At 39.0% G+C, this 13500-nt stretch overlaps 1 protein-coding gene across 1 annotated transcript; it reads left to right on the forward strand.

Annotated features, from left to right (window-relative positions):
• Positions 1 to 120: 120 nt before the first annotated feature.
• Positions 121 to 12937, forward strand: cand2 (cullin-associated and neddylation-dissociated 2 (putative)). Its single transcript, XM_022682194.2, has 15 exons — positions 121 to 335; positions 1025 to 1168; positions 1475 to 1629; positions 2499 to 2622; positions 3289 to 3545; positions 4364 to 4469; positions 4584 to 4729; positions 5302 to 5588; positions 6443 to 6584; positions 8002 to 9510; positions 10219 to 10314; positions 10869 to 11038; positions 11298 to 11462; positions 11778 to 11885; positions 12406 to 12937. The coding sequence occupies exons 1-15, from the start codon at positions 268 to 270 to the stop codon at positions 12628 to 12630; spliced, it is 3702 nt and encodes a 1233-aa protein (XP_022537915.2). The 5' UTR covers positions 121 to 267; the 3' UTR covers positions 12631 to 12937.
• Positions 12938 to 13500: the final 563 nt, after the last annotated feature.

Below are 13500 nucleotides of genomic sequence, written 5' to 3' on the forward strand. Positions count from 1 at the left end.
ACCCTATACTGTAACACTACGCAGAGAGTTCCTGCTTCTTAAGTGCCCTAGTTAGGCTGCATGTGTTCCGTTTGGAGCGCCCTGAGTAATATCGCTCTATTAATATCTGTGTGCTGTTGAGTGTCGTGTTTCTGAGTTTACTCTGCGCCACAGAGCCGCTCTGAATCACGCGTTATGATCCTGACCTGAACACTTCTCTCTCTTTTTACCCCGTTCAGACCATAATCTCGCTTTATTAGTGTTAATTTAGAGTTTAAAAAAGTCAAAATGTCGAATATCACCTATTATATTTCCAACTTGTTGGAAAAAATGACCTCAACTGACAAAGACTTTCGGTAAGAGAGGCTGTGTGCGCATGCGGGCGTGGAATTAAGTGACTAATATTAAAAAAAATACTTTTTACTGTTAATAAACTTTTATTTTAATATTTTAATGTTTTTCTTTTGTCCTGTTAACAGCAGACCTGTCAGTTTAACCCTTTACTAAACCCTGAGATTACTCTGTCTCTGTGTCTGAATATTACACAGCTGTTCATCATCCAACAACTAAAAAATAATATTGTTTTATTCTCTGTTTAAACTTATAACAATAAAATTATTGACCTTTAACATAATCCATATATATTTTATTATTTTAAATGATACTACAAAACTACAAATTGTACATATCACCAGTTTCTAATGAAAAACAAGTATATTCATTTTTTTTACTAAATAATTTGAATGCATGATCTGTCCCTTAAACCAGGGGTTCAATAATGCATTTTTTTTTAACTAGCCTTAAAAAAACATTTAAACATACATATATGCATGTAAACTGAATTTAAGAACATTTTTTAAAGATACTGAATAGGAACATGACAACTACATGTATAAAAGATACTACAATAAAAATAAATAAATATAAAAACTGCACATAATAAATAATCTATCTGTTACATAATAATGCATTACAAATTCCAACACCTTTCATTAAACACACTTTTAGTATTTTTACATGTTTTTTGTTTAATGTTTGGCTTCAGGTTCATGGCCACCAATGATCTGATGATGGAGCTGCAGAAGGATTCTATAAAGCTGGATGAGGACAGTGAGAGGAAGGTGGTGACCATGCTCCTGAAGCTTCTGGAGGACAAAAACGGGGAGGTTCAGAACCTGGCCGTCAAATGGTGGGAAATTGATTGATTGATTGATTGATTGATTTAATCAGATCATGTTGAATTTTAGCTGTATGTGGATCTTAAACAATAAAGATGCCAGAATTAAGCTGTGGAGCAGTAAACCTGTGATCTCTGGCATGATGGTGCGCCATCCAATACCTTTAGAAAGAGTTGGAGTGCTGTAATGGAGCTTCTTAATGTCCTTGTGTGGCAGAACACGATCAGATCCTGATTGACGCTTTCGGACATGCAGACAGATTTTGAAAGGGAACTTATCTACATGTTAATGATGTGATGTATTAATGATGTGTGCAGTTTAGGTCCTCTGGTGAGTAAAGTGAAGGAATATCAGGTGGAGACGATGGTGGACGCGCTGTGCTCCAACATGGTGTCGGATAAGGAGCAGCTCAGAGATATCTCCAGCATGGGGCTGAAGACAGTTATCGCTGAACTGCCCCCAGCGTCTGCAGGTAACAGTCACTGCTAATCTGATTAATGCATGATGCCGATTTGATAAAGAGATTAAGCTTTCAGTCCTTTATTAACTTTATAAGTAATGTAGTTGATGCATATGCAATATATTTGAGTTATTATCCATCTTATCAGTGTCACTGATCATATAGTTCACTCTGTAGTTCTATAATAATAATTACAGACTGTAGTCCTGTAGTACATGTTTCTCTGTACACTGTATATTATTATTATTATTATTATTTTCCTCATTTCACCCTGTTCTTTAATACTCAGAACCCACAGGATAAAAAAAAAACACCACAGAGCAGCTGTTATTATTTGGGCATGGTGGTGGTGTATGAGGTGTTAGTGTGTGTTGCTCTGGTTGGTTCAGTGAGTGGATCAGATGCAGCAGTGCTGCTGGAGTTTTTAAACACTGTGTTTAATCTCTACTCTAATGTCCTCCACTCTATTAAACACTCCTACCTACAGTTGAAACACCTTGTAGATAAAATAAGTGAAACAGAAGTTGCCTATCTTCTAGTCCTTCATAATTGGGTGCAGGACTCTACCCACAGGACACAAACCACAGGATGCTGGTTGGTGGACCATTCTCAGTGCAGCAGTGGCTCTGAGGTGTTTAAAAACTCCAGCAGCACTGCTCCTACCAACCTGTGGTGTTCTATCCTGTGGGTCCTGAGCTTTATAATAATAAAATATACAGAGAAACAGATACAGAACTACAGTCTGTAATTTGACTATTAAAAAGTGTCCTCTACACTTAATAAAGCTGATACTATGTATAGTAAGTGCAGAAACAAGAAAGTGATTATAATATTCTGACCGGACTGTGTTTAATTTTTATTTTCCTCCACTGTTTTTTCAGGTTTGTGTCTGACTGCTAACGTCTGTAAAAAGATCACATCTCAGCTGATTGGTGCCATGGGGAAGCAGGATGATGTACCTGTGCAGCTGGAAGCCCTGGATATCCTCTCAGATATGCTGGGAAGGTCAGGTCTGATGTCTGATATCTGATATATGATATTGTCATTGTTAAAACCTACTTATAGAACATGTGCCAACATGTGCACATGTGCCTAGTCCACTTCATGTTCTAAACTACACATATCGCATTATTTCGCATTTTGCCAGTTTCAGTCGCTGAAGTTGATTCTGTAAATAAAGTGTTTTCGGCCAATAAGAGCGCTTAATTTTCACCCAACCACACATTTTCTAGTTTGTAGAGTGTGGAATATGGAGCTACACTAGTGTTTATTTCCTCTATTGAAGATCTCAGTTCAACTCAGTATCTTAACATCACATTAAATGATTAACTTGATTCTAGTTTAAAAATAATTAAAACTACCCTGAGATATTTAAAAAACTGTTAAAAAAGGATCTAGAAAGAAGGAATAAATCATGAAAAAAATATTTTAATTATGATTAATAACATAATATTGTTGTGATTAATTGTTAAGTGATTGACACCACTAATATATATATATATATATATATATATATATATATATATATATATATCATTAATTAATTGTGTGTATAAAAGTGTTTGGGATGGAAGGCCCATTCAAAGTATAGCCCAGGACCCCGATCACCTTAATCCACCACTGCCTGCAGGAGATCTTATTAGCAGTGTTGATGTTTTATGGTGTTTTTAGGCTCGGCAGTACGCTGGTCAGCTTTCACCAGTCCATTCTGACCAGTCTGCTCCCCCAGCTCACCAGTCCACGCATGGCGGTCAGGAAGCGTGCCATCATCGCCCTGGGTCACCTGGTGCCCAGCTGCAGCCCCGCCCTCTTCACCCAGCTCACCGAACACCTAATGGGGGAGATGACCAGAGGGGGCGCTACAGCCAACACTCGCACCTACATCCAGTGCCTGACCACCGTCATCAGGCATGGAGGCCACCGAGTCGGTGAGACTGAGCCTCAGTTTCAGTGTTTATATGAGTTTATACAGCTTTCCTCTGGGAACAGTAGAAGAAGATTGTTTATAGGAGTGTCCAGTGCTGAGTGGTCCAGCGGTCTAAAGTGCTGCCACTATGAGCGGGAGGTCGCAGGTTTGAATCCCGCTCATGCAGCTTTACCATCAAGCTTCCGGGACTCAGAGGGAGCACAATTGGCCCTGCTCCCTCCGGGTGGGTAGATGGCGCTCTCTCCCCACATCACACCTAGGGTGATGTCTGCAGCACAGGGCGTCTGTGAGCTGATGTATAAGAACCGAGTCACTGCGCTTTCCTCCGAGCATTAGCGCTGTGATGCTACTCGGCAATGCTACAGCATCAGCAGCAGCTCGAAACGAAGTGGAGTCTGACTTCACATGTATCAGAGGAAGCATGTGTTAGTCTTCATCCTCCTGGTGTGTTGAGGCATCACTAGTGATAGGGGGAGTCCTAATGAGTGGGTTGGGTAATTGGCCGTGTAAATTGGGGAAAAAATGGGAAAAATTAGAAACGTCTGTTATGAAATATGGTAGCTTTAGTCCCTAATAGTCAGAGGATCCTTGAAATGGAAATAAAAATGTATTGTATCATAAATTTTTATAGGCATTGCAAAAAAAAAAACATCCCGGGGCCCCCTGACCTCAAAGGCCCCTGAGCACTGACCCCACTGGCCAGTTAATTCCTTCTAAGTTCAGCTATCTGTTTTCTTATCATGATTGTACTGAAAAATAGTAAATAAGCCACGTAATTAAATGAAACTTTTGAGCAGCAGTAGTGTATATCCTCCTAAGGTGAGCACCTGGAGAAGATCATCCCAATGGTGGTGAAGTTCTGCAGTGTGGAGGATGATGAACTGAGGGAGAACTGCTTTCAAGCCTTTGAAGCTTTTGTCCGCAGGTAAATCATTTGATCTGAATACCATTAAAACATATAATCTGTTTATTTTACAGTGCAACATATAAAATATAATATGAATAAATATGAATCAATCTTTATATAATTCTTGTTAAGATGTCCGAAAGAAATGTCTCCTCACATCCCGACGGTGATTAAGCTGTGCTTGAAGTACATCACCCACGACCCCAACTACAACTACGATGCTGAAGACGACCAGGAGGAGTCCATGGACATCGGGAGTGCAGACGATGAAGAGCCGGGTAGCATTTTTAATCATTCACAATCACCTTTATACAGCTCTGATAAAATAACATAAAAAATAAGAGAGCACTTAAAAATGATGAGTTTCTTTGATTTTACCAAATTGAAAACCTCTGGAATATAATCAAGAGGAAGATGGATGATCACAAACCATCAAACCACCAAACTGAACTGCTTGAATTTTTACACCAGGAGTAAAGCAGCATAAAGTTATCCAAAAGCAGTGTGTAAGACTGGTGGAGGAGAACATGATGCCAAGATGCATGAAAAAAACTGTGATTAAAAACCAGGGTTATTCCACCAAATATTGATTATTTCTGAACTCTTAAAACTTTATGAATATGAACTTGTTTTCTTTGCATTATTTGAGGTCTGAAAGCTCTGCATTTTCTGCAAATAAATGCACTAAATGACTATTTGTATTTGGAATTTGGGAGAAATGTTGTCTGTAGTTTATAGAAATCAGAGAAACTGATTCAGAATCTGAAGTGCTCTCTTAATTCTTTTCCAGAGCTGTATATATTATATAAATGAGCTATTTTACTGTGTTTACGATAGTTTTGTTTTCCAGAATCTGATGATGAATACAGTGATGATGATGATATGAGCTGGAAGGTGAGGCGCTCGTCAGTAAAGTGTCTGGAGGCGGTGATCAGCAGCCGGAGGGATCTGCTGGTGGAGCTTTACGGCTCGGTGTGCCCGACCTTAGTGTCACGCTTCAAGGAACGAGAGGAGAATGTAAAATCTGACATTTTCCTGGCCTTTGTGGCTTTAGTGAGGCAGACTAAACCCCCTCATGGCTCTGCACTGGATCCTGGAGCTAAGGAGGACCCAGCTGTTACTCTCTTAAAGAAACAGGTAGAAATAGGATGTATTATTAGCCTGTAATAATACATGTAACATTAGTAATTATAATAAATATCACAAACATGTTTACTTAAGAGACTTACTGGGTGAACCACGTTTCCAGTTTGTAGAGTGTGGAATATGGAGCTACACTAGTTATTGTTTATTTCCTCTTTTAAATCTCTCAGCTTAGCTCAGCATCTCAGCATCACAAATAAAACACACTAAAACTACTCTAAAATATTAAAATACAATTAAAAAAGGGATCTAGTCTGCCTAAGGAAATATAAATGATGATTTTAATTATAATTATTCACAGAATATTGTTGTGATTAATACAATTAAAAATTTGTTTATGTGTGTGTGCAACAGGAATCAGTTTCTGAATCAGTCTGTTTGAGTAAAATGAACATTGTTGTTTTATTCTATAAACTACAGACATTTCTCCCAAATTCCAAATTTAAAAAAAAATTGTCATTTAAAGCATTTATTTGCAGAAAATGAGAAAGCAACGTTCATAATCATAAAGTTCTAATAGTAAAAAAAAAATCAATATTTGGTGGAATAACAATAGTTTTTAATCACAGTTTCTTTTCAAGCATCTTGGCATCATGTTCTCCTCCACCAGTCTTACACACTGCTTTTGGATAACTTTATGCTGCTTTACTCCTGGTGCATATTATAATATTACTTGTATAAATGCCCTAACTTGCACAGAAAACACTTCACAGAAGGCATTACCACCCACAGTAGACAGTTAGAGCAAAATAAATCATTAGATAAAATAATTTGTTCTGTCCCATAACTTTTGGCATGTGTTTATAATATACTATAATAAAATAATGTTTTGTTTCTCGTATTTCCAGGTTCCCACAGTAATAAAGGCCTTACACAAACAGCTGAAAGAGAAAAGTATGAAGTCCAGGCAGGGCTGTTTCAGTATCCTCACAGAGATGGCCAATGTTCTCCCTGGAGCTCTAGGAGAACACATTCCTAATCTCATTCCAGGTGAGATTTACCTGCTCATTTCTCTCTGTTATCTTATTCTACTATTTTGTTATTGTCAGTATAATCTCGTAGCCGTTTATTTATTAATTTGTGCAGCTACATATTAGTAAAAAATGAGAATGAGTGTGTGAAATGGCTACACACATTGTTTGAGTGATGTAGTGTTCTATACCTGGCAACCTGGGGTGTGGAAATGTCGGTGGGACTAGGGAAATGTCATTAAACAACAGAGCATAAGTCTTAAAACACATCCTGATTGTGTTAGGAGTAATTACAGAAAATATAAACCTTAATGGTCTTTTAACTTTTAGAACCAACCCCATTGATGCAAATTGCCAAATTGTGTCAAAAATTGCGCATTGTTTATACAGCTTAATTACTTAAGAATGCATCAATGCACCAACATGATTCATAAATTGTAAAAAAACAGGGAACTTTATTGTTTCTAAAAAATATATACATATATATTTGCATGACCTCAAACTGAACTGAAGCATTTTTGAGAACTCTATTGTGAAATACACCTAAAAATATCTAAAGAATATCTTATCTAGCACTCAGCTTTTAGGAGTGCTCTTTTTTTATATAAAAATATATATAATACATTTGTAATATAACTGTTTTGTACTTTTTTCCTAAATTATATTTACATTTCAAGTTTGTATATTTGTATATAGTTTTTGATTTTGTGTGTGTTATAATAAAACAGTATTTATCTGATCAATTTGTTGAAGAACTCTATATATTATAATTATAGTAGTTACTGTTTTTATAAGCAGCTGATAGTAAATTTCCAGTGTACTAAATTGTGCACTTTTATTAGGTAGGAATATCGGCCATATTGGCCCAAATTACTCAAACTCCGCCTAATAAGCTATGTAATAAACTATCACTGAAATCTTTGTACTTTCAACTAATAAACACTCTAATCTAACTATTACTGAAGAGAAAACTCTTGTATGAATAGATTTGAAGTCTTTACAATAAAAAATAATTTAAAAAAACAGGCGCTGGGGAGAATTTTGATCAAAACATGATCAATTCCACGAAGATTTACAAATTCTGGAAGCATTTACATCTCAAATAATAACATTTTAAGCAGCTCAGTGTCTTCTGGTATAAAGAAAAATAATAGCATGTGGCTTTCTCCTAAACATAACTGTGTTATAATAAGAGAAAGGGGAACTGATTAAAAAAACACACCAAAATAGGCTGGGGTTCAAAGGTGCTTTACCATCAGCAGCCAGAGCCTGAGAGAGCACAATTGGCCATGCTCTCTCTGATGCTGACCTCGTCATTGTGAGAGATGAGGGAGAGCCCTAGTGAATGGGTGGGTTAGCCAGGTTAGATAAATTGGGAAACAATGGATAAATAATACAAATATTTTACGTAATACGTTTTCCATTTTTTTCTACAGGCATTGTGTACTCCCTCACAGACAAGTCCACCTCCTCCAACATGAAGATTGACGCTCTCGCCTTCCTCCACGTTCTCCTGTCCGGCCACACCCCGGAGGTCTTTCAGCCGCACATCAAAATCATCCTGCCGCCGGTTATTACCTGTGTTGAAGACCCTTTCTATAAAATCACGTCCGAGGCTCTGCAAGTAACTCAGCAGATATGCAGGATAATGCGTCCTCTGGAGAAACGGTCCTCGTCCTCGTTTGACGCAAAGCCCTACGTCAAGGAAGTCTTCGGCAGCACCTTGAAGAGGCTAAAAGCTTCGGATATCGATCAGGAAGTGAAGGAGAGGGCCATTTCCTGCATGGGCTACATTGTCAGTCACTTAGGCGACCAGCTAGGTGGCGATCTTCAGCCCACTTTGCAGATCTTTCTGGAAAGACTCAAGAACGAAATTACAAGACTTACGGCAGTGAAGACTTTGTCGCTTATTGCAGGATCTTCGCTTAAGATTGACCTAAGATCGATCTTGACCGAAGGAATCCCGATTCTTGGATCGTTCTTACGCAAGAACCAGCGCGCCCTTAAGCTGAACACTCTAACGGCCTTGAACATCATCGTCACCAACTACAGCGATTGTCTCAAACCTGCTATGATCGAGTCGGTGTTGAGCGAGTTACCTGCCTTGATCCAGGAGAACGATATGCACGTATCTCAAATGGCTATTGGGCTTTTGACCTGCATGGCCAAAGTTTGCCCGTCCTCTTTAGGCAAAATTGGAGCCGCCATCTTGCCTGAAGTTCTCCACTTGGTGCACTCTCCATTACTGCAAGGCGGTGCCCTCAGTTCTATCGTTGAGTTCTTCCATGCTCTTGTCTTGACCAAGGCCAGCAATACAGGCTACAGCGACCTCATGAAAGCGTTGACCGGTCCTTTCTATAAGTCTAAATCGCCCGACTCCTTGTCCGTACACAGACAATCTTACTATTCTGTGGCGAAGTGTGTGGCGGCTCTGTCCTCTTCATGTCCCAAGGAAGCTTCTGGAACTGTCGCCAACTTCATCCAAGAGGTGAAGAACCAGAAGACGTCGGAGTCGGTCCGAATCCTGTCCTTCCTTTGCCTCGGGGAAGTGGGACGTTCCACAAACCTGGGAGGACACAAAGAGCTGAAGACCGTCATCATGGAGGCCTTCAGCTCCCCAAACGAGGAAGTGAAGTCCGCAGCTTCCTGTGCTCTTGGAAACATCTGCGTAGGAAACCTAGAGGAATACCTGCCGTTCCTGCTGAAGGAGATTGGCGCTCAGCCCAAGAGACAGTACCTGCTTCTCCATTCCCTGAAGGAAGTGATCAGTGCTTTGTCAGAAGAGAGTCTCAAGCCTCACGTGGAAAACATCTGGACGTTGCTTTTTAAGAACTGCGAGTGTGGGGAGGAGGGGACCCGCAATGTTGTGGCAGAATGTCTTGGCAAGCTGACGCTGGTGAACCCAGCTCTGCTTCTGCCCAGACTTAAGAAGCAGTTGTCCTCAGGTAAGGAGCATCACAAGAGCGTCTCAGACAAAGCGTTTAGACATTGCAATCAAATTTTCGATCGTTTTTAGCCTTGTTCTGGGGGTTTAATTAACCTTTAACTAGGGTAATCTGGTACTTAGTATGGGTATCAGTCCAATACTAGCCAAAATGGATTGGTCCAAAATTGGATGACCAAAAAAATTATAATTCAATATCTACTAGCCTAAACCTTCACATAAATGCTTGACTCTAGAACCCAACCTTACAACGTCTTACGATCGAGCCTAAATGCCAGTATGCTAGTCTACAAAGGGAAGTCAAAAGCAAGAAATATTTGCATTTGTAATACAGGACCAGTTTTCAACGTCTTTGAATAAGATAAAATCAGTTAAAACCTTATAAACTCTTAATAGTGCTTGGCCCTATGTCATCAGCTGCCAGAGCCCTGAGAGAGCACAGTTGGCTCTCTCTGGGTTGGTAGGTGGTCTAGGCAGAAAAAAGATTTTAGAACGAAAATATAAGATATGAATAAACACTTCTAATGTCAAAAAATCGAACAAGATTCACAGTCACACATACGCACAGGTGAGGGCAAGGTGTGCTACTGCTAATATTGGGGCGAGTGCGACCTCCTGTAGCGAGGAGGTGCATCACCAGGGTCATTGGTGACACATCTTTACAGAAATGAACCTGACTGATCTAAAATATGTGACTCTATTGTTTTAGGCTCTTCTCTGGCCCGCAGTACTGTCGTCACAGCCGTGAAATTCACCATCGTCGACCATCCTGTTCCCATAGACTCACTTCTTAAGGACAGCATTGGTAAATGTATAAGTTATTTTGTTGGATTATGTAAAGTCGTTTCTTACATTTGTATGTAAAATATGATTTAATTGAATGAACCACTTCTAGGCCTGTCACGATAACTACTGTATTTTTGTGTGGACGATATGTCGTCAAAGAAATAATTGCGATAAACGATATTATTGTAATTATTTTAAGACCACTAGGATCAGACCACTGATTTGATAGCATAATAATCCAATTGCATAGTTTTAAAGAGTAATATTTTAAATTCTTAAGAATATTCAGACCTTTAAATTGCAATTAAAACTAATATCTAATATCTACTAATATCCTTTGCTGTTTTTATAGTCAACATTTTGGCTCTTTTCGCTAAAAAAAAACAAATGAGATCTAATAACTGTGTGCAAATCTGTTTATTGCACATATATAAGTCTATAATGTAATTATCGTGACAGGCCAGTGTTTGACATACAGACTAATTTACATTTATGGGCCTTTCTCGATAAGTAAAATATTTGAGGTTATGCCAATATATTGTTCGATAACCACTTCTATACATTCTCTTCTAGGTGATTTCCTGAAAACCATCCAGGACCCTGACCTCAATGTGCGCCGGGTTGCCTTGGTCATGTTCAATTCAGCCGCTCATAATAAACCAGGCCTGATTCGTGGTCTGCTGACCTCAGTTCTGCCCAAGCTCTACAACGAGACGCAGATCAGGAAAGAGCTCATTCGTGAGGTAGCTTCACACCACACGCCACTGATAAAAACCCGGAACCTAGAATTTAAGAGACAGATATTCAATGATATTCCAATCATATACCAACAGTCAGAGGATAGAATTGATCATGAAGTTTTTGAAGGGATGACTTAGGATCGCACATCCCTGTATAAGATATGAGGTGTTTTCTTGTGATTGAGGTTGAACACCGTGTGTCACATAAAGTTAAACCACAATTTATCACTTATTCAGATGAATATTTTCTCCCGTTCCTCAGGTGGAGATGGGTCCGTTTAAGCACACGGTGGATGATGGGTTAGATGTGCGTAAAGCAGCTTTCGAGTGCATGTACACTCTGCTGGACAGCTGCCTGGACTGTCTGGACATCTTTGAGTTTCTCAACCATGTGGAGGAAGGTCTTAAAGACCACTATGACATTCGGGTAAGCGTGCAAAAGTGCAAATTCACCACATTTTACCATACCTGCATGACTATACAGTGGCTTGCAAAAGTATTCACTCCCCACTGAACTTTTTCCCATTTTGTCACCTTACAACCCCAAACTTAAATGTATTTTATATAGATTGTAAGTGATAGTCAAACGCAAAGTAGCACATAATTATAAAGTGGAAGAAAATGATACACTGTTTTAAAAAATGTTATAAAATAAAAATCTGAAAAGTGTGATGTGCAAAAGTATTCAGCTCCCTTTACTCTGAACCCATATGACTTACATATGACTTCGCACATCTTTCAGATGTTAACCTTCATCATGCTGGCCAGACTCGCCTCTTTGTGTCCGTCTGCTGTGGTACAGAGGCTGGACAGACTTGTGGAGCCTCTTAGAGCTACATGCACTACGAAGGTAAAGCATCACCTGTACATCTACAAAATGTTCCACTTCCTCAGGGTCTAAATACCAAATTCAAACCCCGTTCACACCTGAGCAAGTTTAAACACACCAAAGACAAATTTAAACCAGAAACCAGATTTAACTATGAAGTGTAAGTAATTCAGTTCAAACTGTGAAACTTATATTTTATATAGATGTATTACACACAGAGTGAAGTGTATTTTAAGAGTTTATTTATTTTATTGTTGATTATTGATTAAAATTAGAATATTATATATTTAGACCAATTGGTACTTTTGGCAGTGTGCCAAGTCCTGCTGGAAAATAAAATCTGCATCTCCATAAAAGCTGCCAAACTGCTAGTTCTAATTCCCTGAGACACAATTTTTTTGTTTTTTATTGGCTATAAGCTTCATAATCATAAACAATAAAATAAATAAACGCTTATTTTATTACTGTGTGCAATACATCTATACAATATCTATATAATATGAGTTTAATTTTTTTTTTCTCGTATATTCTGAACGTTCAGGTGAAAGCCGGATCAGTGAAGCAGGAGTTTGAGAAGCAGGAGGAGCTGAGGCGTTCAGCGATGCGTGCTGTGGCAGCACTTCTGTCCATCAGCGATGTGGAGAAGAGTCCAGTCATGGCAGACTTCGCCAACCAGATCAGAACCAACGCAGAGATGGCCACCATCTTCGAAAGCGTTCAGGGGGACCCCATCTCAGGGGCCGTGGAGTCTATGGACACCAGCTAGGACTTAAACTTGAGAAAGTTGAGTTGTGAGTGAGCTTGTGTTTGAGAACTGCTGAATTGTGCAGAATTCTGTCAATAAACAGATTTCAGTTGTGATAAAAAAAAAATGGTCTGAGCAAGTTAACTCGAGTGCCATGGGTCAGAACAAAGGATGGAGCAAATATTTGGCAACCCAAAATATTCATCACATTAATTTTTTTTTTTTTTTTGGCAAATCATTCTGGATGCCAAGTATTTGTGGAATGATAATTTAAAGCAAATGAAAATGTTACATTTGTAATAAGTAATTAAATTTTAGTGCCTTCTAATGTTAGTTTTGTATCTTGATTTTTCACAGCTGTGTGAATGTGCCCAATGTGATTTTTTCAAATCAGATGAGAGTCACTTTCATATGTGGTCCTAAATTGGATACGCATCCAATCCATGGACATGCGACGAACGTGAATGGTGCAATCTGAATTCATTCGTCTTTTTGCTTTACTGCATGCACACGAGCTGTGGGGCTATAGCTGCAAAAACAGCAAAAGCAAACCGCCTGTGCTTTTTTCACCTCCTGGACCTGAGCATGAACTTCAGAGCAGCTGTTTCCTGTTTCTCCACTCCAGCAAAAGATGCTCCACATATGAGCTGCTAACTCATCCATTTCCCTTTATAAAGCTACGAGTCTCTCCTCTCTCTAATATGAGGGTTTTGTTGTTGGTGAAGAAGGAGACGTTTATACAGGTATCAATGTGCAGCATGTGAGACGCTTCAGGAACAGATTCTGTGTTCACATTACACACAGATACAGATCACTTACATTTACAGTGAATGTGAACCGACGAGATAGATAAATCTGATTTAAGCAATGTGGCTTATAGTAAGACCTTGT

The sequence above is a fragment of the Astyanax mexicanus genome, chromosome 24 (assembly GCF_023375975.1).
Source record: "Astyanax mexicanus isolate ESR-SI-001 chromosome 24, AstMex3_surface, whole genome shotgun sequence".
NCBI lineage: Eukaryota > Metazoa > Chordata > Actinopteri > Characiformes > Acestrorhamphidae > Astyanax > Astyanax mexicanus.